The sequence below is a fragment of the Plectropomus leopardus genome, chromosome 23 (assembly GCF_008729295.1).
Source record: "Plectropomus leopardus isolate mb chromosome 23, YSFRI_Pleo_2.0, whole genome shotgun sequence".
Taxonomy (NCBI): domain Eukaryota; kingdom Metazoa; phylum Chordata; class Actinopteri; order Perciformes; family Serranidae; genus Plectropomus; species Plectropomus leopardus.
The window spans coordinates 2488929-2514771 of record NC_056485.1 but is presented as its reverse complement, the minus strand read 5'-3'; the positions used below and the strand labels follow the sequence as shown (position 1 = coordinate 2514771).

Sequence of the window (25843 nt, the reverse complement as noted above, 5' to 3'; positions counted from 1 at the left end):
CCCCAAAACCCCCAAATTATAAAAATAAAAATAGTAAAAAATATAAAAATATATAACGAAATATATATATAAATGAATAAATAAGTAAATGAAGAAACAGATAAATAAACTGTACTACTACTGTACTATACTACTATACTATAATAATATACTAATAATAATAATAATAATAATAATAATGATAATAATATAATGATAATAATAATAAAATAACAATAATAGTAAATTTTATTTGTAGAGCACTTTTGCTGTCCAAGGTGAGAATACAGTGCATACACACATAAAATAACTCAATTACAAAAATACTACTAATAAATAAGTAAGTGAAATAGAATAATAAAATAATGTAACTATCAAGTGAATAATATGTCAGCCTCACATACCAGTAACCAGTACTCCCACTAGTCTAATCTGACAGTTTACTGGTCTATAACTGTCCCTCCAGTGTCAGAGGACACTCACTAAACTGTCTGTCTGTGTGTCTAGGTGATGACATCACATCCATCCAGCAGGAGATCACCATGATGAAGGAGTGCAAGCACAAAAACATCGTGGCCTACTTCGGCAGCTACCACAGGTGCTGCGTGTCTCCAGCCTGTCCAGTCTGTCCTCTGCACGTGTGTGGGAGTGCTGGGATTGTTGGTGGACTTAAATATGTGGAATGTGACTTTTCTTTTCCCCGCTTTGCTGCTGGATTCCTCTCCCACTCTTTCTGGTGCTCTGTGAGACTGTTGGCACCGTGGCTGATGAATGATGCTGTGTGTATTTGTGGGCGTTAGTTTAGTTTGAGAATATTCGGGGAGTGTCTTTGAGTGTTTTTACTTTGGACACTGAATGCTTTCATGTCGTCTCATATCAAACACCATAATAAGAGTGTGTATGTGTGTCTGCAGGAACACCAAGCTGTGGATCTGCATGGAGTACTGCGGTGGGGGGTCACTTCAGGATATGTACCACGGTATGCACACTAATTATTGTGAACAATCGTGATATAACACATGTAATTTTAGAAAAATCTGCAGCTCATTCTTAGAAATGTGCTGCATTCTTACACAGTGCAAGATGAAAAAGACCCATCATTTTCACAACTATGTGTTTAATGCAGAGATATGTCGACATTCCTGGTATGTTGGTGCAGTCAGCAGTAGGAAAACTTATTATTGCGCCTCGGGAGCTCTGTTTACCTCTTTCACTAACCTGCAGCAGAAAACAAGTGAAAGCAAGTACAAATACAAAATTTCTTTTTTATCAAAGGTAATTAGAGTCTTGTATAGTTTGCAGTTGTTAGCCAATTATTACAAATGTAAAATACAACAGAAAAGCCAATTTAGACTGTTCGTGTTGTGTCACTACTAAAATTGGGCAAAATACTCAGATTAAACCGTAGACTATATAAAATAATACCTTTTTCGACTTTGAAAGGCAGGGTGATGTCTGCCATTGGTTTGTGGACTCCAATTTTAAAACCTCAAGTTTTAACAAAAAAACCCAACACACACACACACATATACACATATATATATATATATATATATATATATATATGGAAGGTAAAGAGGAGACAGTATGCAAATATAGTGAACTGATATTGATTTTTTTTTAGTTGGCTAAAATCTGTTTTGCTGCAGCCTTGTCCGCAGCAGAACAGGACATCCTTAGCTTCTGTGCCGGTGTTGTGGGACTGTACTTTATTTATTGGGGGGGTTAATTTAAAGTAAATATAAAATATGACCTTTTCAAGTTGTATGTCCCTCACCTAAGCCAAAATTAAAATCAAGTCCCCCCTCAGTACTTATATTTTTAAAAAATGCATGACCCGTTTTGCAGCATCCCTTCCCCCCTCATAGATAATGAACATCCCTATCCGAAGCACCAAGAAGGCCCACGCAGCTAGGAGCATGTGCAGAACGCTGAGTTTTACAGTCAGACTTAGGTTTACATGATTAGACTTAGGGTTTCTCAGTTGTGTTTTCTGGTGTGTGTTACTCTGATTTCGAGAAATTTTATTCAGTCCGATTTCAGTCAGACTAACATGTTAACATGTTTTTTCAAAGTCCACTTTTAGTTGGACTAACACAGTAATTCAACTTTTTCTACCATCATGTAAACGCACTGATCGAAAGAAGAGCAGAGAACGTCAAAGAAGGCTTTTCTCCACAGAGAGGATGCTTTCACTCTTCATTCAACTCTCTGTCTTTATTGATCTGATTGGTTGAAGTCAGCCTGTGACTGACAGATGGTTCACCAGAGCACCTTCCAAGTATTATTTGGAAATCACCTCTCAATGATGGCATTCAGATGTTTGTTTAACAAATCATCTGACAAGACAGTTTAATCAGAATTTATTTGATGCTCAGTTCTGAAGCTGTTCTATTCCAATAAATGATAAATATAGCAACTTATGATCAAACCGTATCCAATTCAGGCTTAAAATAACAACTTCATGTTAGGTCCTATTTTCATAAACCTGCTCAGTGAAGAAGCTTTGGAGCTGTTTGGACAAAGCTGTAAGCATTGCTTCTGCTGATTCTCATCTTTGTGCTAAGCCCGGCTAAAAAAATGCTCTGGACCTGTCTCTGGATGCAAACTGTTCTTGTCATCTGACTCTTAGTGTGAAAGACAAATTTCCCAAAAATGTCAGTCTGTAATCATCACATTCATTTAGAGAGTTTGGTATAATCACTGTAAAATGCATGTGGAAGCACTGTGAGCTCTGTGAATCCAGACTATTATTAGAATTAGTTATTTAGTTATTAATTTTAGTTATTAATCAAAGTGTCCTCCGCAGTGACGGGCCCCTTAAAGGAGAAACAGATCGCGTACGTGTGCAGAGAAACCCTCCAGGTAAGGCTTTCACTGTGAAAGGCAGCTTGTTGAAATCTCTAAAGATATTCTGCTGACAGAGTGACTCATGTGTTTTTTTCCCAGCCACACAAGAGCTAAATAGTATTTAACCTCGCCAGACCACTAAATATACTGTAGAGGTAAAAGCTGCTGCGGAACAACACAGCGTGCTGACTGTCTGTCAGTGAGTGACCTTCAGCTCGCTGTTTGTTGGAGAATCAACAAAAAACGTTCAAATTATAAAGGACGAAAACCCAAAAGAAAACTCAGTTTGAAAGGTCAGAGAGAAAAAAGTTTCTCCAGCATATCTAAATAGACTGATGATTGTGAGTGATGACATTGCCATGGTAATCCCCTGCAGTCTAACCTGATAAACGAGCATTCCTGCGTCCCTCTACTTCCTTTTGCAGTTCTTAGGAATTCTGTGCCATTGTTCAGTTTTCTTTTCATCCTAAATGTTGCTTTGTTTTGCAGTTAAATTACATAATTTAAACCAAAATTACAGTTTTTGTGTTACACTTGGTTTCAAATGGTCAAAAACACATTTAGATTAAATCGTTGTGGATGAAAACTCTACAACAATAAGTCTAACCATCATAAAAGATGTCTGATTACCGACTGACAATGTCTAATATTTCTGTTCTGAGCAATACAAATGATACATAACGTGGACTCAAGAGAACAACGGATTGTTCATCACGTCAGGAATGCTGAAACTTAAAGCTTGGTTGACTTAAAGACCATTCATTCATTCATTAGTTATTTTCAGGGCAAAAAGCAGAGGATTACCAGTAAATATCCAAAAATTGTTTGTTTTTAGTTCAGAGGCCGAGGATCATAGAAGTAAATTTATTTTTAAACTTCAGTATGCATGAACTACTTTAAAAACAAATGTGTATTTCAGTGTTTGGTGTCAACCTGTGGAATTCTTCAGAGAATGATTTAAAAGGTAGCATCAGAAAAATCAGAAAAACACATTAAAGTAGTTTTAACCCTTAGGGCCCGCTTTAATGTTACACACACACTTGCATCACTCACAAAATGCACTTTTCAAAATCAAGCATTAAAAAATATCATACATATCATAATATTATTTTCTACTTTCACTAGTTTTTTTAGCCAACACTAGTTCTTATAATACATTAAATTTTCATTCATTTTCAGGATTTTAACCCCTTAATGCCAGGTTTTTATCATGATGCCACCTTATTTATATTTATATATACTACATGGTCAGTGGCATATGTCATATGATGATGATGATTAGCACATTGATTTTTATACATTATTATTTTTTGTAAAGGTTTACATACTCACACTCATACCGATCTGCACACAAAATGCGCTTTTCAAAATCAGGCTATACATTTTTTTTTACAATAACAACGTTCATTGATTTTTTTTAAACCAATATCAGTCCTAAACTTGAATATCAAATATTCACAAATTTTCATCATTTTAAGCCTTTAAATGCCAGATGTATTTTGTTTACATGATCCTTCACATAAGATTCTTCACTGTAGCTGTTCTTTCTAAAACAGTTTGTAGTTTTGGGTTTTATTGTATATCAACAGACCATTATTCTTTATGCACGAGAAACATTTTGCTCATAATCTCCTGATTATCATAGAGCACCCTGTTCTGGAAAATAAATGACAAATCGTTCAAATGAAAGAAGGCTGTCATCTCATTGGATGATCATGGGAGAAAGTCCCAGTTAAAAATCTTTTGAATGACTCTTTGATGTTCATAAATCTATTCTAAAGCTTCCTGTATGTCTGATGTTTGGAGGTTCCCATCCCATATTTCCACCAATGGCCCAAAGTAAAGTTAATGTATGTACCAGTATTACTACAAGTTGCACTGTCCTACACCATTTTTACTTTTACAAAGAATAGAGGAAGCATCCAGATCCATAGGTGTAGATTTGGGGGAAAACACAGGGTGCACGTCTTTCTCAATATTTAGAACATGTGCATTTGCAAATAATAGATAGAATAATAATAATAGACAATATATACCCAGAATCTGCACAAAGCTCAGCTGATTTTCATTCTGTGTGTTTTTTTCACAGGGCTTATATCACCTGCACGAAACTGGCAAAATGCACAGAGACATAAAGGTACGGCAGTTTTTTAAAAAATTGTAGAGCCAGGTCAGAGTTTGAACGTGGCCTTATGTGGTGATGGACACGAAAAGTGTGAAAATGACGTGGTGACAACATAAAAAAAAAAACAATGCCAATGCAAAGTCAATCAGAAAAATTCTAATAATTCTGTAACATAATTTTAATTATGATCATTACAAATAAAGTATCGTCCTAGCTTATTTAATTTTTTTCTAAGACATTCCCCTTTTTACATCTACTTTTGTAAATCTGCTTGTACTTATTTTTTGAACATTTTATTACCTAGTTGCTCATTGCCTTTTTTTAGGTTAAGTAAAAAAAGAGCTAGAAAGTCAGCATAGGATGGATGGGTGCATGGGTCAAACAAACATGGTCTTTTAACCAGGAGATCGCTGTTTGTGTCCGGTGTGAAACCAAAAATGACTACAGATTTTATGTAACTACACAAGACACTTTACACAGGTACTTAATGTAACTACGAAAATACATAAGTTACATCATTTTGAAAGTTAGTTTGTTATTTTAACCAAACCAAAGTGTTTTCCTAAACATAACCAGGTATGTACTATAGTAGACCGATATATCGGTCAGCAGATATTATCGGCTGATATTGGCCCATCACAGATATATCTGTATTTGCTTATGCATTGTCCAATATGCATGGTATGTAAAGTTCATTTTTAACAGAACTTGATGCAGAAAAAGATGCTTAGAGCAATTAAGAATGATCAAATTCCCAAAGATGTTTACCATTTCAGTACACTGATTTCATTTTCATAATTCAAATTTTTATTTGTTTATTCAGTGAAACATGAACAAACCGACGGTATTGTTGTTGGACTTTGACATATCCACTGGCCTCTGGCAGCTACACATTCTCAGATTTACAAAAAAAAAAGTAATACAGCAACCGCAGTGGTACAGCTGTACCCCAAATCATTACAATGCCACAGACATATTAAAAACAAAAAAGCGTGCCTATGATCTATTAAAACTTTCAACTTCATTGTTGGCCCCGGCTACTGATTTCACTTTTCACAATAAAAATGTATTGTCACACTATAAAATATCCTGCTTTCATTACGTTATCTTTGTCACAAGTAGTTGATAACCATATCTGAGGGATAGTTACATCTCATGATTACATGTATACATAACAGCGGCGATATATCAATATCGCCATTTGTTCACTCCCTGACATTGGTAATGGCATTGGCCCAAAGAAATCCAGTGTCGGTTGGGCTCTAACTCTAAATCTAACCAAACTGCAACTGTTTGACAACGAAACTGTGAATGTTTGCAATAGACTTTGCACTGTTTTCGTGTTGCTATGACATCATTTTAACACATTTCATGCCCACCATCACGTAATGCGCTAAGACTTTGTGTCCATTCCACATATTTCTTTGAGACTGTAGCTCATGATTGTGATCTAACGTCATGAAATTGGGGGTTTACATCAGTGTGTGTGTGTGTGTGTGTGTGTGTGTGTGTTTGTGTGTGTGTGTGTCTCTCTGCAGGGAGCCAACATCCTTCTGACAGAGAGAGGAGATGTGAAACTGGGTCAGTGGTGATCTGTAATGGATACACACGTTCACATTTTTGCAGTACCTCTAACTGCTCACACTCATCCCGTGTGCTTAAACAGGCCGTCTATGATAGATTTTAGCTGCTCAGCTCACTGTGACCTGTGTGTGTGTGTGTGTGTGTGTGTGTGTGTGTGTGTGTGTGTGTGTGTGTGTCTTTCTTGTGTTGTAGCTGACTTTGGAGTGGCAGCAGAGATCAGCGCCTCCGTAGCTAAGAGGAAGTCCTTTATAGGAACTCCGTACTGGTAAGATGAACAAAGCCGCGCTCACCTGACGTCCGTCTGCTTACAGCACCATGCAGAGGGGGATTCCCTCTTTTTCAGCCTTTGACAATATCACACAATACTGTTGTTTGTATGTTTTTTGCATAATGCAACTACCCAATTTAAATTTTTTTTTAAAACCATTTGAAACCTGGATCAACATCCATTTTAGATGCATTTTCCAAGATGATGCATTTTAAAGCAAGTATTCTAAAGCCTGATTTCTGTCAAAATCTTTGGGAGAAAAAAGCAATCTGCAACTCGACATAAAATGTCCCACAAAATTGCTAAAAAAATTGTGAAAGACAAGAAAATGACTTGAAAATTAGCTTTAAAAGAGAGAGAAACATTAGAAAATAACAAATATATATACAAATATAATATAAAAAACCTGGATAAAACAAGCTGTGACCAGCTGTTTTAGGAAATATTTTCTTTAAACTAAACTCAATATTAGAAAGTAAACATGTAACCAAACAGTGTTATACCCAAAGTGGACCAAAATAGCTAGTTCATACTAAAGCATTAATAAAAGAACAATATGTGCTGTGTATTTATAATAACTTTAATAATAATAACTTTATTCTTCTTCTAATTCTAATTTATAGAGCATCTTTAAAAACAGAGTTCTCAAAGTGCTTTGACAAACAAAGCAAAGAAAAAAAGGGATGCTTAGACGTGAATACAACAACAGAAAGCCAAACAGTCCTGTTGAACGCAAGCGAGAAGAAACTAAGGTAGAATTTGGATCAAATAAAAAAAAACTGAAAGGACGACAAATAATGCAAGATGCAGGACACTTCATGTCAATATAAAATAATACAAAGAAATAGATCAAAAACAACAACAACAGAAACAATAAAAGCAGTAAAACCACAAATAAAAGGGAAAAAAACAGAAAAATATCAATTAAAACGGTAAAATAAATAGAAAATATTGATGATTTTATGCTGTATCTGAAATTTTGTTCCTCTGATGTCTCCTCTGCTTGTGGTCACGTGTGCAGGATGGCTCCAGAGGTGGCTGCAGTGGAGAAAAAGGGCGGCTACAACCACCTGTGTGACATCTGGGCCGTCGGCATCACTGCCATCGAGCTGGCTGAGCTCCAGCCGCCCATGTTTGACCTCCACCCAATGAGGTGAGTCAGCAGAGACAGCAGGGAGTCCAGCTCAGACAGCTGGAAGCAGACACATCTAATGAATTCAAAGCACAGAGATAAACAGAGGAGACTTGGCTGCCCGCTTTGTATTTTATTCCTGGACGGTCACTGCATGTAAACAATAGAGACATTTTCCAGCCCGGTGACATTTCAAACAATGTTTCAGAGCGCTGATGCTGATGTCCAAGAGCAGCTTCCAGCCTCCGAGACTAAAGGACAAAACCAAATGGTGAGCTGAAGCCTTCCTTTAAAATCACACAGCATGTATCAGGATCCATTGTTTTTTTCTTTCTTTAATCTCATCAATATCTTGTTGATGTATAATTCATCCACACTCTCTCGCTCTCTGCAGGTCAGCAGGCTTCCAGAGCTTTGTGAAGATGGCGCTCATTAAAAACCCTCGTAAAAGGCCCTCAGCTGAGACACTGCTGCAGGTTAGCTCACTCTTTATAGCTCTTCATTAGATAACTAAGCATCTGTCTTCACATGTGCATTATTCATAAATTCAATAAGTGCTATTTTGGACTCTTGCACATTCAGAGAAGTTTGATTCTCTTCATGATGACACACGATTAAGCTGGCTGATGTCACAGCTGTTTTAAGAGATCTTTTTACATTTTTGCTGATAGCATTCTCTTTTCTTTCATCAGAGAAACATCAGAGAACGTCTTGATTTGTTGTCTGGATTTCTTGCCTTTGCTTGAACAACTGCCAGTTTAATTCATTTGAATTCAATCTGCAGTATGGCCCAGTCAGCTGCTGTGGCACTTTTTTGTCAATAGCTTTCTTATTTCTTAATTATAGACACTTCAGTCCAACCTTGTGTTGATCTAGGCGTCCTCCCACAATAACCTCAGTTTAGAGTTTCAGTTTAGTCTGCGTGCAGGTGACAGCTGTGGCCAGAGGCATTATGTTGTCACGTTCTCCATCCATTCTCTTGAATGCAATATTTAAACAAAGACTTTATTCAAATTTGGCACAAATGTCCACTTGGACTGAACAGTGAACTGATTCGAATTTTATGCTCAAAGGTCAAGGTCACTGTCACCACCACTGTTCCATTCTTGTGAATACAACACACACACACACACACACACACACAGAAGTGCTCTGGTCAGAAAAAAAAACAACAAACATGGATGCTAGAAGTAAAAAGGTTTGTTTTCCTTGGTGATGTTTTACCAAAAGCAAGTAGCACAGAGCTCCTTTGTGCTTCAGCAGCAGAACAAAGTTTGTGCACCAGGTTTGTGGTTGACTTTTTAATTTGTTAATATGCTGAAATAACTTTATAACTAGCTATTATTTGCTTAGCCGGCTAACTTTGTGTTCCTGTTGTCTCAGCTTGAGGTGTCGTAGAGGTAACTGCAACAAATATCAGCCGCTTTAAAGCACCAGTTTAAAATGTTCGTGCATCAGGGCGCCTGGTACCTCAGTGGATAAAGAGGTCAAGTTAAGTCATTATGATTGAACTTGAAATATGGAGATCCATAACGCAGTAGTCTGTTTAGCAGTTGTGTGTTTCCAATGACAGCTGCTTTATAATGTTAGGGTGCTGTTTCAACCTCCATTGACGTCCAACTCAAGGCAGTTAACATGACCCCAGGAAAATAATATGTATAGATATCTATATCTTCTCTTTGGATGTCACCAAAGGGAAGACTTCCTATTCACTTTAGCTGGCTTTTTAATGCAGGCAATAACTCTGCACCATTACAACATGACCAACGTGGTTCAGCGTATTGCTACAGCTAATAGATGCATATACTAAAATGTGCAGCTACTAAAAGTAAATGATCGTAAGATAAGGAATTATATAATGTTTACCATCAATTGTTAACACTGTACCTATGCTTTCCACCATTTCTGCAAATGTCACAACCAGGCAACTGGGGTAACATTGAAATTTCGCGATTTCCCACTCGTAATTATGACTTTGAAGGGCTGCTCATGTGCTGGTAACTCAAAAATACAGTAAATACAATATTTGCGAGGAGCATATGCAGGCAGCAATAGACTAGTTGGTGTAGCTTCAATGTCATTTTGCATGGTTTTATTAGATACAGTTTGCCATTGTAGTTCAAGGTCATGATCTATAACTTGTTCCTCCAGCATCCGTTTGTGACCCAGCTCCTGACCCGTAACCTGGTCATCGAGCTGCTGGACATGGCCAACAACCCTGAGCTCCACACCGGCCACACACACAGCATGGACGACAATGACCTGGAGGTCAGTACATCTCTGATACTGTTACAGTGTTAACCAGCCATGCAGAATTTCAACTAGTGTAAAAACACTGTGATTTCTACAACAAACAACACAGAGACGAGCTGGTGTCGAGATAATGTCCCTTTCAGTGTGATATAAATGATGTGTTGATAGGTCGGGGAAATGGCTCCTGACAAGATCCAGTCAGCAGGGAAACACCTGCCTGTGGAGAGAACCCTGTCTGAAGAACAATGTGAGGACACACCCACACACACACATTTATGAAGAGTGCTGACATTTTGCGTTATCACTGTGAGCATGTTAGCAGAACAGGTGGGTTTGGCACTGTGTAGTTCCCGGAGAACCTCCTCTTTTTGCATTCCTGTTGTGGGATGGAAATAAAGTAACGCTGGTTCAGCACGTTGATCAAAGGTATGAAGCAGAACACTCTCCACAATAAGGATGTGAGTCTCCTCCTCCCTTTGGTCAGACTTTGGGATGATCTCAGTATGCAGGGTGTTATTGGACCTATAAAATAACATTACACCCAAGTGTATGTATTCTGAAAAATTCTGACTTCCCAACACAAACAGAACAAACCATAAACAGGCTACAGCCCCTTAGAGCTGCGAGCAAGGATGTGGACTCTCTCTGCTTCCAGTGTTTAGCTTAGTCTGCTAAGCTAAGCTGAGCTAAGCTACGAGACAGACACAGATACAGATACAGATACAGATACAAGATCCAAATCTATCCTCAGAGAGACGTATTTTTCGCTTATTATAATTCTATTTGAGGATCTATTTATGTCAGCAACAGCAAAAGAAAACAGCAACATGGGGTGTCCGGTGGCTCAGTGGATAAAGCAGGCACCCCATATACGAAGGCAGTGTCCTTGCTGCAGCAGCTGTGGGTTCGATTTCAAAAGAGATCAGCAACATCATTGCTGTAGGCACCATGCAAAGCATCCTCATACAACACTGTCATATGATATCCAATGAATTAGCACCACGACCAGCTAGGTTAGCTTTTGGAAAAGAAGCATGGATGGGCATTATCACATTTTGCTTTTAATGTAAAGTTCTCTATTTAACGTAAAGTTCTGTAGGTGAAGTTTAGGAACATGGTTTGGCTTTATCACATTATTTACCTAATGTAAAGTTACAATAGGTACGGTTTCGGAAAACAATCATGGTTGGGCATTGCCACGTTTTGGACTTAATGTATAAATTTGTACTTTACGTGAAGTTCTGTTGGTGTGGTTTAGGAAAGGAATCATGGCTGAGTGTTGTCTTGTTTGGCCCTTAATGTAAAGTTCTGTACTTAATGTGAAATTATGTAGGTGTAGTTTAGAAAAAGACTCATGGTTGGGCGTTGTACTTAGGTGTAGAACAATAAAGATATATAAGGTTTAGGAAAAGAAACATGGTTGAGTGGTCCTTAAATAACCCAAAGTTCATGCAGTTTCATATCGGACACAAACACCGGTCTCCATGGGGAAAGACCTGTTTTTGTTTGACCCATCTACCACCGCAACCTGCCTCCTTATGCACTTTTACTATTTATACTACTTCCTTCTTTAGTGGTGTTTGTGCATTTGTCAGATGATCATAGCCTTCCCGATTACATGGGTTATTTTCATAGGTATATAAACAAACAGTGCGTGAGAACAACCTGCACCATCACATCTATATGACAAACAATATACGTTATGGGCAGCTGGTCCTTATGGAGCTCTGCATCATTTGCGTGTATCCTCTATATACAGTATCTCCTAAATATTGCAGAGTAATGCAGTTTGTTTCTGACAATCAGTGTGTGTAATTACACTTGATGCCTTTACTTGTAACTGCAGGTCTAAATATACTGTATGTTGGTTGTGCTTGCTGAAGAGTGACTTCATTGTGTGCCATGCCCCCCAGTATTCGCTGCTGTAATCTCCATAATATGAATGAGGACAAAAGGCTCTCAGTCAGCCTGCTGATGGCGCCCCTCGTCCTGTAACCCGTCCACACATGTGGGACGAAGGCTGCGTCAGAGGATGGCACAGAGAACATGCCACTGGTGTGTGACAGACAGTGGTACTTCTATGCACTGGCTGCAGTGACTTCATACTGCTGTGCTGCCAAAAAGGCTCCTTGTAGCGTTAGTGTGTCTAGTGTGTTTGTCTGGCTTCACACTCTGCCCAGCATTAAATCATATATCAAGCTGACCTCAACTTCCCTTACATACAGGGTGCTATTCATAGACACACAAGCCACAATCACACCTAACATCGCTTCTCAGTTTGACCAAAATGAGCTTTGAGGATTCACACTGCGACTGATGCTACCACTGACACTGGGCTGATATACTGCTAGTAGCATGTATCTGCAGACTGTATAAATAATGGATGTAGCGTCAGTTGTGGTTTTTGGATTTTGGTTTTTAAGCATTGGCATTGTGGCAATTGCCATCTTGGTTTTAGTGGAACCAGAAGTGACCATATTTGGACAATAATGTGGCACTGTGGAGGAGTGAGGGTGGATCTGAGTCATAGGCTGTAGCTATACCCTTAATCAACCTTAATTGTGCTTAACTTTAAGTAGCAATAAAAAGTAAACGTAGAATTGTCGAGTAGGTGAAATTAGCTATAAGGACATAAACTGTTTTTTGTACCTGGCTGTAAACATTTATTTCTGCTGTAAAGCTGGGTGATTTAACATGAAGGTCTATGGGGATTGACTCTGTTGTAGAAGCCAGCCTTTATTGGAAATTAGAGGAACTGCAGATTTTGGCACTTTGGCATTAGCTTAATTTTTAATCCTCAGAGGTTGCTGCTTTGTCTGCAGTACCAAGTATCAGACAGTCAGTACCAAATATTCAACAAATGTATGATGTTCTTCAACAGACAGTTTGTATTTTAGAGCTGTCTAATGATTCATTTTTAAAGTTGTTATTAACTGCAAAATTTGTATAGTTTATTCAATTAATCTCATTTTTTAATAATGTTTTCAATTCCATTATTTTGCATTACAAAACAGTAATGAAGTCCACATTGACTAGATGAAGCAATTTTTACCAGATTGTCTTGATTAGGAATCAAATGACAATAAAAAACTGGATGGGACTAGCATAAAGTGTGTGTAAAAGAGCGATTTATGGGTACACACAGAACCCATTTTCATTTTGATATCTTGAGTTAAAAAATCAAGGGGCCCCTGTAAAATGGCCATGCTGTTTTTCCATCGCTGAAATGTTATCTAATTTTGGAGCGTTGGATATTGAACTCCCCTTTTTGAGAAGCTAGCATGACATGGTTGGCACCGCTGGAGGTCTTCCAGTTTTAGTTCCAGTTCCAGTTTTTTTCTAACACTCAGCTCGGTACAGCCTCCTCAATGTCGGAATGCAATTACAGACATTTTAAAAAGAATAACGTGTTATGTATGGATAGGCATTGCAATTAATGCATCAACGCTTACAGGCTATTCTATTCTATTCTAAACCAAAGTACTGGACAAATTGAAAGTCTGACCTTATACTGGATCCAGATCAAATTTAAGGCATTGCCAAAGTTGTCACTGTTTATCCTGAGGGGAACATGAATGTGCCAGATTTCTTGGCAATCCATCCAGCATTTATTGACACATTTCACTCAAAACCTCAAATGTCAGCCTGCAGGTGGTGCTCAAGGAAAAGTCATTTAAGTCATTGAGCTTCATCCTCTGGGGACCATGAATATCTGAACCAAATTTAATAAAGATCCGTCAAATAGCTGATGAGATATTTCATTTAGAGCAAAGTGACAGACTAGGCACAGAGCAATAGTACATAAGCAACAGGAAACACTAAAATAGTGCTGCAACAACAAGGCATAATCACACTGCAAAGAACATGAAGAGCTGTGTGGAGTTTGGGGAAGCTGCTGGCTGCTCAGATGTGCAACTTTGTAATACAGTGCAGAGCTCTGCAATCAGCTTTCAGCGACTCTGTTACCAAAAAAGGACACCTCATGTTTACTCTGATGGAATTTCTTTTGCAAGCATGTTTCAAGTCTCTGCAAGCTGATTATCAGTTATCAGCTGCAGTAACACCACTGACTGCTGGGAAGGCGGAAAAGAATTTAAAGTATGTCATTTGGAGAAAATTGAGTTAAACATGCGAAATAAATGTCGTTTTTCTGTTATGTCATTACAAATTAAATTTTCCATTCCTTTAGTGTTAGCTGTGACAGTTTTGACATGAATGTTGAATAGTCCAAGACATTTTGCAGTCACTTTTCTCAACAGCAAAGAAAATGACTTTAAACACTTCTCACATCTATAAGTTATAGACTTTAACCCTTTGAAACTTGGATTGACATCAGCTTTCTTGTACCGTGTTCAGATGCCCTTCACAAGCTGTTCGATGCTTTAAGACTTGAGCAGACTGGTTTGATTTCTCTCAAAAACCTGGGGAAAAAGGCAGTGAGCAACTTGGCAAGAAATGACTCACAACTTGCAAGACATTATTAAAATGAGACTCCTAAAATAGGAGTGAATGATTATCAGAAAATTATGCAAAAAAAAAATAGCGAAAAATGTCCTGGAAACTTATAATATTCATTCATTCATTTTTAAATTTAATATTGTATCATAGAAACATTTTTTGAATATTTTTCAGAAGTTTTTTACAAGCTCTTTTGTTTTTGTTTTTTTCTTTGCATATTTTCAGGCAATTTTCTTTAAACTTTTACAAATTTTTAACCCATTCATGCTAAGTTCCTTGTTCCCCTCTCCCCATGTTTTTGAAAGAAATCATAGCGATTTAATGAGGTCTCAAAGGGTTAAAATGATGATAGAAGTTTCACATAGTGAGGCAGGCATTCAGAAACACCATGAGAACTAACTGAGGTGAGACGAGACGGCAACTTCCGCTTTCTGGCTCACTAGTTCCCCCATCCTCTGCTTCACAGTCAAACTGTCAACGCGGCTCAGGTTCTCTGTGGTTACACGACGACCTGCTTCCTCCTGTTAATCACATTTCAGTCATCAGAGAAACCAAAGCAAGAAGCTTCACACTTCTATAGTATCAAAGTGAACATGGAGGCCCTTCTCTTTACTTTGGATAGCTCAAAATCATTTTTCATACATGTATGTATGCAGGGTCCCCACAGGTCCTTAAAAAGTCTTAAAAGGCATTGAATTAATGAATCTAAAAATAAGGCCTTTAAAAGTTCTAGAAATGCTCAGACATGGAAAGCAAAATCATTTTATGAATCATTTTGTTCGGACGTTGCATCATAAAGTCTCAAAATAATACCTTTTTTTTGTTAAATAATTTAATAAATTCCTCTCTTTAACTTGTCAAGATGGGAATCCAAATAGTGGAATCTCACATGCAGATTGAAAAACACAAAATTGACCAGAAATTCCAAATATTCCCCACTTCTGTTGGTAAACTAAATAGATGCTTTTATGATAATATGTTCATTAAAAAGGTTGTTTTTTCCAATATTTGATGTAGAGAAACTTTTTCTTTTCAAAAGTCATGTTTTATTTCACAGTAAACATTTGGGCAAAATAAAATTGTCCTTTAACTCAATTGTGAGTGGCATTAAAAAAGTCTCGAATATTATTATGAATATTATTCATGTTGATCCATAATATTATGAATCAAACTAAAAGCAAACAACTTTAGTTGTATGAGCAAATTATTATTAATGTACCAAGTTAATATTTTGACTTGGTGTTGCTGCTTAAGAATGTTACATAGATTGGTCCATCCTCTGGGGAGCCATCATGTGCTCAGAAAATTTGAATAAATGAGCATCTTGCTCTGACATATGCTATGAAACAGCAATATCCATATTTTATCTTATCTGTGGGATCTTTGTTGTTGGTTTAGATATTTTTTTGCACACACATGGAAATAATTTGCCCTCAGGTGGCATGAAATACATGATAGTCTTTAAAATGATAGATTGCCTCTGTGGGGACCATGAATGTCCATGGCACATTAGATGGAAATCTTATGTACCTTACTGTGGAGATGATGTGGTCTGTGTAATCAAGAAGTGTGGATATTATGATGACCTAAAGGCCCAAACACACCATAACCAGCATAAAAAAACTAGTGGCGGTGAAGGCCAATTGATGCGTCCCCTCACGTTGCCTGCATCCCTGCCAAAAAGTTGTACTTGAATATACTGTAAAGACTACAGCCAACACGCCCGTATGTTTTTTTGAGAGGAATTGACTCTACATACCAGCAGGTGGCAGTGGTCTGTATTTGTATTTAAGAATACAACATGATGTTGAAAGAACAAAGCATAGTTAGCATGTGCTAGCGAACTATAACACAAACATGAGACGAAAAGTCGCATTACTCAATATTACTCAGCGGAAACACAGTCATCTTCCAACTTTGTTTTATTGACATTTCAAAAATATCACTTAAGTTTTGCGCAAATCTGTGATGGAAATAGTGTAACTTTTGACAGGATTACAGCATTAGCTAGCATTAGCCATCACAGCTACTGGTCATATCAGACCAAACAGTAAACAGCAAACCTCCTGAGTGTAATAAACTTTACTGTGACTTTAAGCAGTCAGTAAAAATGTCAGTGTGTTTTATCATTGAACACTTGTACTAGGACAGGGCTGTAGAGGCCAGTCTACCACAGTGTGAGCACATTACTGTCATGATGTGTGGTAGCAGAGTGCATCCTGTGCCTGGCTCTAAGACTAATCGATGCACTTGAGAGTGAGTGCTCATCAATAGTGCATGAAAACGGCTGGATTGTGGGGGAACACATTGGACTGCTCTTTATTGTCATACTCTTTTACTCTGTAATTAGTAATATCTGTTTGTTTTGTTTTTTTTAATAATTTACCAAATCTCTCTCCATAACTCTTCATGAGTGGGTATTAAAGTCCTGGAATAATCCCACATACAAACTGAGACACAAAATTGAAAATCAGGGAAAATAATAATATAATGTTCATTTTTACAACATTTATCCAAACCAACGTAGTGCTTTACAAATAAAATCCCACAATACACAATACAAAAACAGAAAAAACAACGCACAGGAATTTTAAAAAGCAAAAAATACAACACAAAAGGCAAATAGAAAAAACAATGCTTAAATTTTAAAATCAACCAGAGTAGTGCAAGACTTAAGTAAAATGTCAGGAGCAAGGACCAGTATTAAGGAAATAAAATAAAATAGAATATTATGAAATATAATATAATAGCAATAATTATTTAAAGAGAAATTATAGGAATACCTTTAAATAGAAATAAGTCTTCAAAATTGATTTAATAGAAGATCTAGACAAAAAAAAAAACATCACTGGACCAGAAGTGTAATTTTCTTTTAAATGTTACAATAAACGTGGTCAAAAGTGTTCTTAACTCTATTAAAAAAATGTTGGTTCATGTTTTGTTTTTGTTTTGTTTTTTTCATTTTATTTATTTTTTCCTTCAGTTTTGGTTATTGTAAAATTGGTATTAAATTTCATCCTGAATGTAAGTAAAAAATAGTCTTTAAAAGCATTAAATAATTTTGCCATTGGCTGTAGGAACCCTGTGAGTGAATGCTGCGCAGGACTCGTTTCATTCTCATCATGTTTTCTTTGCAGTTGACCAGGTGAAGTTTGGGCCTCCGCTGAGGAAAGTCACGGAGCCTTATCCCGATCTGGTAATTGACTTAATCTGTAAAATATTTTGGTGAAATTGCTTTTAACTGATGACATTCATGAATGGACATGAATATGGCTCTGTTTGTCCCCCTTCAGCAGGGCTCATATGATGACGACTGGAGTCTGTCTGGAGATGAAGACAACTCACCGTAAGACTTTTCTCCCTCTCACTCTTTTTTTTAACACTGGGAATATATTGTTTTTTAGCTGTAGAGATGCTAAAGGTGTACAGGATGCCTCCCTTGAAACGATCAGTAGTTAATCTAAGGACATCAATGGAAAACCTTCCCAAATTCCCTTCTTTGCCAAAGACACACTCTGATTACTATTTTCAGTGTCCAATAGTCTCCCTTTTGGAATTTGGTGGCACCATTGGGCACTATTACGCAATCTGCAAGCGTGTATTTTTGATAACAGAATGTGGATATTAAAGTGTTGTTAGGGTGTCTTTGATTGGACCCCTGTTAGTTCAGTTTTTATTGGCTGATTGATATGTTTTTTATTGAAAGCAGCAGTAGTAGTAGTAGTAAAAGTAGTATTCCTAATATTTCTAATAAGGCTAACAAAGCAAGTAGTGGTATCATAATGAGTTAATAAGCAATATCATCAGTGGTAATAAAAGTTTTAGAAAAGGATGGTTTTGGTTTATTACAACGTTGGTTTTATTTGTGGAGTTTGGACCATCATTTCTGTCAGTCATATTAATATTGTACTCACTCAAGCAATCAGTAAGATCTGAGAACAAAAAAATCGGCTATTTTTAGCAGGTTTATCGGTTTAACCCTTTGAAACATGACCAAATTGTCTTGATTTCTTTCAAAAACACGGTAAGAAGGCATTGAGCAATGAAAGAGGAAACGACTCAAAAATTTGTAAGAAATTTGTCAAAAAATTAACAAGGAAATTACCTGAAAATTAAAAAAAAAAAAAAAAAAAAAAGAAAAAGAAAAATAAATTTAAAAAAAGGCAAATAATACTTTTATAAGCTCTTTTTTAAAATAATATATATATATATATATATTTTTTTTTTTTAATATGTAATTATGACAAAATAGATTTAGTTTTTCTCTAGCTTTTTTTCTTTTCCCTAGAATTTTTTCCCTAGCTTTTTTTTTTAAAAAAAAAAGATTTTCTAAATAATGTCTTGCAATTTGCAGAACATTTCTTACCAAATTGCTCATTGCCTTTCCATATTTTTTATATATTTTTGTAAGGAAATAAAATCCATTTGCTGAGGCTTCAAAGGCTTAAATACTTGTGAAATATATTTTCAGACGGTTAAAACCCTGCATACAATGCACTAATTTTGGTGGAAAAGGGATATGGGACTATGCTTTTTATTTCTATAACCTTGGCTAAAATTCTGGTTAGCAATAAACTCGGTGACTATAATTTTATCATGAGTGAAAGTGATGATGTCCAAAGCGTATAGAATAAGAGCAGAGTTGTAATTAACCAGAATTCTCCTTTAACCTGGCACAGAGTATCATCCGTCTGAGCCTCGGCCCAGATATCAGCACTTTTGTCAGGCTTCAGAGAGCCATAGTAGTGGCCCTCAGGTTCCTTCCCTCCCATTTTTATGGGCCATTCAGGCCCGTAGTCAGATAAACACCAGGTCTTCCTGTTGCAGGAGCCTGTTGGAATGTGTGGAGCAAGCTCTGCAGCTGAGGTAGGCCACGTCCATCCACACCAGCCTCTCCTAACAGCAGTGCCCCCCCATCCTACATCAATTCACCTCAAATCAACCTCTTGTGATTATTTTGTAATCATGTGAATATCGCTAATGCCAGTCATGACATAATCAGTGGGTTTGTGTTCACTCTCCTCTAATCTCCCCAAAGTCCTGCTGAACGTCTCCATGAACCCGATGTGGATGATTCAGCACAAACCCACTGCTTCTCTGCTCTCTGGGCTCTGTGTCTGCTTTTTGTGGTGTTTCCTCGAGAATTTTGTTCGTGTGCTGCTGTTACCCTGCCCTCAGCATCTTCAGCATCTGCATTTGTTGTCCAGCTTATTGCCGTGATGCTTAATTTGGATTTCATTGGATGATTCCATTTTCAGATTTTTGGATCCTGATCATTAAATTGTTGCTCTTTTCTCTTTCAGAAGTTTAACCATTAGGAGGGCGCCATCTACTGACGTGAGTGGTGACCAAACAACCACACACTCACTGTGATCCAGTAACTCACAATGAGTTCTGATTACTGATACTGATTCTATCCTCAGTCTGAGTATATACGCCTGACAGACTTGACCGAATAGATTCATTTTAACCAAAAATCTAACAGTAGAAGGCTCACATTAAACGATACTCCAAATTCTTATTTTGCATTAACCCTTAGGGCTTTGATATCGTACACACTCGTATTGCTGTGTGTACAAAGTGCGCTTTTCAAAATCAAGCTTTAAAAAAAAAAATATACATAAATATTATTTTCTACTTTCATTGAATTAATTTTTTAACCAACATCAGTCCTACTCGTAAATATCAAATATTCATTCATTTTCAGAATTTAAACTCTTTAAATGCCAGATTTTTGTCACGATGCCACTATGTTTTTAGATGAAAAAAACCTTCATTGTTATCAGTATACTACATGCTGAGTAATATTTTTTCTCATAATCACAGTGCACGTAGTGAAAATAGCATGTAATTTCTCCATATGCCAAATATGGTTAAAATGACATCATCAGCTAGAAGATAGTAAAAATGACAAAATCCAAGGCAAAATTCAGGATGACACCCAGAAATAATACAATGCATGTTTTATTTATTTCATGTTTTTTTTTGCATGTTACAGTCTGAATGTAACAATTTAGTTTCCACAGTGTATTTTAGACTTATTGTAGGAGCTGAGCTGGAAATTCACAGATTAAACAAAAATACACAATCTTGCAGAAGATTTTGCATGAACACAGCCACAGTGATCAAAAAATGAAGAATGAAAAGCGTGTAATGTAACAGTCCCAAAGGGTTAAATACTGTCAGTACCAACAGTTTGTGGCCTTTCCATCAAGAATAACATCAACGTTTCAGAGCTTCCCTGCTGTTCCTTTAACTTGAGTGGTCATGTGGGGATCATTGCATGATCTGAAGTGTAAGAAATATTTTCACTTGTTAATGGAGATGAATAGTCAGAATTTCACCAAAGTCATTGTAGCTACAGGATGAGACAGCATGTTGAAATGTGACCTGTTAACCCTTCAGAGTGACTCATGGGTCTGCTGGTGTTTTTCAGGGAGGCAGGAAGAGTGGTTTGTTCAGTCCGTCCACAGCCTCCCTGCCAGCCTTTAGCTCTTTGACTCCCAACGCAGACGACAGTGACCTGACGCTGAGACCCAGCTGCACTCTGGGCCCCGACGCTGCCGTCACTGCTGACTCCACCTCCAGCACAGGTACAACACCTGACACCAGACACGCCTCCAGAGCCCAATGTCACTCTTTCAGTTACTCAGAACAAAAAGCTGTGTAGTGAAGTGGGCGACAGTGTTTGTTTGACTTTATCAAAGACTGGATGTAGCCCAGAGCACCCAAGACCCAGCTAGCAGGGAACGTTTCCACATCATTAGCCTCCAAGTTGTCACAAGGTTTTTAATCTAATGTTCAAAGAGCGTTTTAAGGATGTTCATCATTTCACATAATGTCCCTGTATGGTTAAATACTAAGATGTAATGTTTCAAGTGCAACATTTTATTGAGGTCTGAGATTACACAACATTTTTTTATTAAACGTTCCTGCAAAACAAAAAGAACATTTTTAACATTTTATGATGTTTATAGAGAACGTTACCCTTACTTTGAGACAAACATTATGGAAACTAAGAGAAAACTTTCTGCTGAAAACGTTACGAAACATGGCATTGTTTTTATGCCCAAAACCTTTTTAGAACCAAAAACTGCTAGCTGAGATGTACTTGAAACCTGAGATCCCAAAGCATTTTTATGAAACGTTCCTGTAATGTGATATAATAAAGGTAGAACATTTTGCATATAGCATTCTCGGGATATTTTGGTAATGTTGTTGAGGTCACAGATCATAGAATGTTTAGGGCATAGTGTTCTAACAATGTTGTTACCAAAAAACATTTTAAGAATGGTATCACAACATATTGGTATAATGTTTTTAAACCACATCAACCTACTCTAAAATAATAACATTCTGGAAACATCAAAAAAACACTGAAAACATTTGAAGAGTGTTAGGGCATATTGTTCTAACCATGTTATCAAAAACATTTTAAGAAGGTTATCACCAAACATTTTTAGGATGTTCTTAGAGAAAGTGCCCATACCTTTTAGAATAACATTCTGGGAACTAAGAGAAAACTTGTTGCTAGATTATTGTAACATTCTGAGAACCAAAACTTGCTAGCTGGGAACCCACAGAATTTAAACAAAATACAGGAAAGGAAAGCATTTCTGTATGTAGCCTATTCAGCCATGGTAGCATCACAAAAATAAAGAAAAATGACCACAAAATCAAGGAAAAATGACCACAAAATCAAGGAAAAATAACTACAAAATCAAAGAAAATAACTACAAAATCAAAGAAAATGACCATAAGATCAAGGAAAAACAACTACAAAATAAAAGAAAATGAGCACAAAATCAAGGAAAAATGAGCACAAAATCAAAATAAATTGAAATAAGCACCATCTCAGCAAGTCTACACTATCAGACAACAAGTGGGATATAGAGGCGCATGGAGCACGGAGCAAAACAGCATTGATAGCAGATATAATGTCATCATTAGAAAAGAACAATGTAATCAAACATGTCATTTTTAAGTTGCAACAACTTAACAAAAATAAGTAAATACAACCAAATTTTAACTTTACATTTAGATCAAAACATAAATTAAGATTTAAAGTTATATTTTTATTTTACTTTTTCAAGGTGATACGTTTCCCAGATTATTTTAAGTAAGGTCAACTTTTCAGATTTTACAGTGTATAAAGCACCGAGGGTCCAAGAATCCTGAACCAGTTCAAGAACCAGAGCTAATTTGGGAGGAAAGGTGTAAAACAGTCAGGTGTAAGTTTTCACTGTGAGTCCAAACCGACTCAGGACAAAACTCAGACTGACAAATATCACTTTCTCTTTTCTGCATTTGACAAGTGTTGTCCAGGTGTTCGGCCACGCAGGACATCAGACAGCGCTGCAGTGATCCATGTCTGCCTGCGGGGGACGCCGTCACGGCAGAGAAGAGGAAGGCCGCCACCGTCACCTCTCCCAAAAGAGAGACGCCGCTGTCACCTGAATGGAGCACGCTACGGAAAAAGACCGAGGACGCTGTGAGTTGACGGCAGACTCTTGTCATATCAGCAGGAAACATGTGTGATCTGCTAACATAATAACTTCCTAATGTCTGTCTAATGGTGACAAATCATGCAGCCAGACATGTTGATTTGTAATGTGATGTACAGATTTTATCATCCCCTGTGTTTTGTTATGTGTAACCTTTGAAATTTTTAGAGGGCTGATTGTCACGGACTCCCTCCTACCCCTCAAGTTCATGTAAGTGTGAACGCTAACAGCATGTCACCTACAATAAAAGCCGACCAATAGAGTGGTGAACGGATGGTGTATTTTTGTAGGCCAACCAGGAAGTTAGTGTCAAAAACCTTATGGGATTTTTGATTATCGCCAAAAATAATCTCTGTGACGAACACGAGTTTGTGATACTTACACGTTTTGTTCAGCATTATAATCTTCACGGATGAACACCACTTTTGTGTGTTTTGAAGCATAAATGATATGGGCCGGTGGGTTGAATGAGTTTCTGTGTCCGGTGTGATGACGTCTAACATCCCTGACAAACACTGAAGTCCCGTTTAACCACTTGTTACCAACCGCCTTTTTTAAGAACCTCAAAAGTTCAAAAATGGGGTTTATACAGACGTATTTTATGTTTCAGAACAAAACGTCTAAATACCTTTAGCTTGTGTTAACCACAGACCTTATTTAAGGCATTTTACTGAAAATCCATTCAAAAAACCTTTAAGACGAGGGAACCGGAAGTGCAAAAATGCTACTTCCGTGTTTTAGGACTCATTACTTCACCACTCTATGGCGACGCCCTGACCCCTAATATGATTCCTCGCATGGCATGAGACAAGCTGCACTAGGAACACTTTGATATGTGCAAAATCAGCTGATGTTTTTAGTGCTGCATCATTCCATTTTGGATTTCTTGTGCTACAAAATTCAGCCTGATCAGTTAGTGCTCGCTGGTATTTGGAAATAGCCTAGTGCAGCTTAAATGCATCTGTAATAATCATACGTGCCTTTATGTTGTAATGGCTATCATTTGAAAGTGGAATGAAGGGTCGCTATAAACCACATCAGATTATTAGTGATTCACCTGCTGTGCTGATCCTACAGATGGGAGCCTGCTTCTCCAAAGTCTTCAACGGTTGTCCTCTTAAGATCCACTGTGCTGTCACATGGGTTTTACCCAAGACAAGAGGTAAGACATGAACGTCTTTTGATGTCCTTAGTGTCCAGTGCAGGGATACCTAACTTGCTTTGCTTTGGGGCCACTTCTGCAAAATGCCAGGAAGCCAGGGGCCAGTCGCAGCAGCTCCACACATGTTTCAAGGATTTAAGTACATTTTTGGGACATTGCTAGGAATTTAGGACATTTCTAGGATTTTTGGACAGTTCCAGGTTTTTGGGAGGTTTTTAGGATTTTAGGGCATTTCTAGGACTTTAAGACAATTTTAGGTTTTTAAGAAATTCTTAGGATTTTTTGACATTTCTAGAATTTTTGGACAGTTAGGATTTTAGGATGTTTCTAGGATCTTAGAACATTTTTAGCATTTTGGGTCAGTTCTAGGATTTCAGGACATTTCTAGGATTTTAAGACATTTTTTAGGATGTTTCTAGGATTTTAAAACATTTTTAGGATTTTAGGACATTTCTGGTACTTGAGTGCAGTTTGAGGATTTTAGGACATTTCTAGGTTTTAAGGACATTTTTAGGACATTTCTACATTATTATGATGTTTCTAGGATTTTAGGACATTGGGGTCTTTGCTAGGACTTCTATCAGGGAATGCAGAGGATCCTCCACTGGCACTTTTTTTGATAAATAAGCTCTATTTTGATGCTATTTTATGCATTCTGGCACATTATGTATATTAAAAGCACAAAAACATTTTTAAGTGTGAATCAACGTATTTTATTGTGAATAAGATAATGTTTAAAGGGGCCAGATTTGGCCTGAAAGCCGTAGGTGAAGTTAGACTGGTCTGGATGTGTCTCAAAACAGAATAAAGGCGGCTTTTCTAGATATCAAATACAATACAATACAAAATATCAATACAAAATCCATCCCTCAAATTGATATCATGTCTCTTTGTATTATGGTTTCCTACTTAGATCAGCACCTTATTCTTGGGGCAGAGGAGGGCATTTATACACTGAACCTTAATGAACTGCATGAGGATACACTAGAGAAGGTAAGAAGGTCCATTATCATTATTATTATTATTTGTTTGCACACAATACACTCAGAAGTTTTCTTGCAAAAACATAGTTCTACTGGGGGAGTTGGGAGAATCTTATCCTGTAGTCTGTGGTTTGTGGACTGGGGAAAGCTTGTTGTTGTGTCCCTTAAGGAATCCTGTTATTTTGGTAGTGTGGGGATGTTTGGGGTTGCAGGGTCTGGTCTTGATTACATGCCAAGAGAGCTATGCTCACACTCTAAAAAGTAAGTTAAACATGCTGCAGGTGGATATTGGGATCGACCAAGGTGGTCGCTTGTCATAAATTCTGATTTTTAAGGAACGTCTCAAGTGAATTTCTTCAAATTTGGCACAAACATCCACCTGGACTCAACAATGAACTGATTCGATTTTGGTTGTCAAAGGTCAAGGTCACTGTTACGTTACGCCCTTCTCATTCTCGTGGATGCAGTGTATTCAGTGAAGTCTGGAGGGAATTTCATTCTATTGGGCACGAACATCCAATTAGACTCAAGGGTGAACTGATTAC

General features: G+C 37.3%; 1 protein-coding gene across 4 annotated transcripts in view; it reads left to right on the top strand.

Annotated features, from left to right (window-relative positions):
* The window catches only part of map4k2 (mitogen-activated protein kinase kinase kinase kinase 2), a 51395-nt gene that overhangs the window by 16518 nt on the left and 9034 nt on the right, over positions 1-25843 (top strand). The window contains exons 3-22 of one of the 4 annotated variants that reach the window (XM_042511968.1): positions 487-577; positions 894-958; positions 2789-2844; positions 4919-4966; positions 6493-6535; positions 6731-6803; positions 7828-7959; positions 8147-8209; positions 8333-8414; positions 10090-10206; positions 10360-10438; positions 17787-17845; positions 17946-17995; positions 19477-19515; positions 19953-19986; positions 21086-21242; positions 22965-23140; positions 23322-23363; positions 24231-24315; positions 25229-25308. In XM_042511968.1, the coding sequence (XP_042367902.1) occupies positions 487-577; positions 894-958; positions 2789-2844; positions 4919-4966; positions 6493-6535; positions 6731-6803; positions 7828-7959; positions 8147-8209; positions 8333-8414; positions 10090-10206; positions 10360-10438; positions 17787-17845; positions 17946-17995; positions 19477-19515; positions 19953-19986; positions 21086-21242; positions 22965-23140; positions 23322-23363; positions 24231-24315; positions 25229-25308 (1571 nt within the window). Of the gene's footprint in view, positions 1-486; positions 578-893; positions 959-2788; positions 2845-4918; positions 4967-6492; positions 6536-6730; positions 6804-7827; positions 7960-8146; positions 8210-8332; positions 8415-10089; positions 10207-10359; positions 10439-17786; positions 17846-17942; positions 17996-19476; positions 19516-19952; positions 19987-21085; positions 21243-22964; positions 23141-23321; positions 23364-24230; positions 24316-25228; positions 25309-25843 lie in introns of all 4 variants that reach the window. The other 3 variants (XM_042511967.1, XM_042511970.1, XM_042511969.1) reach the window with 3 other exon arrangements.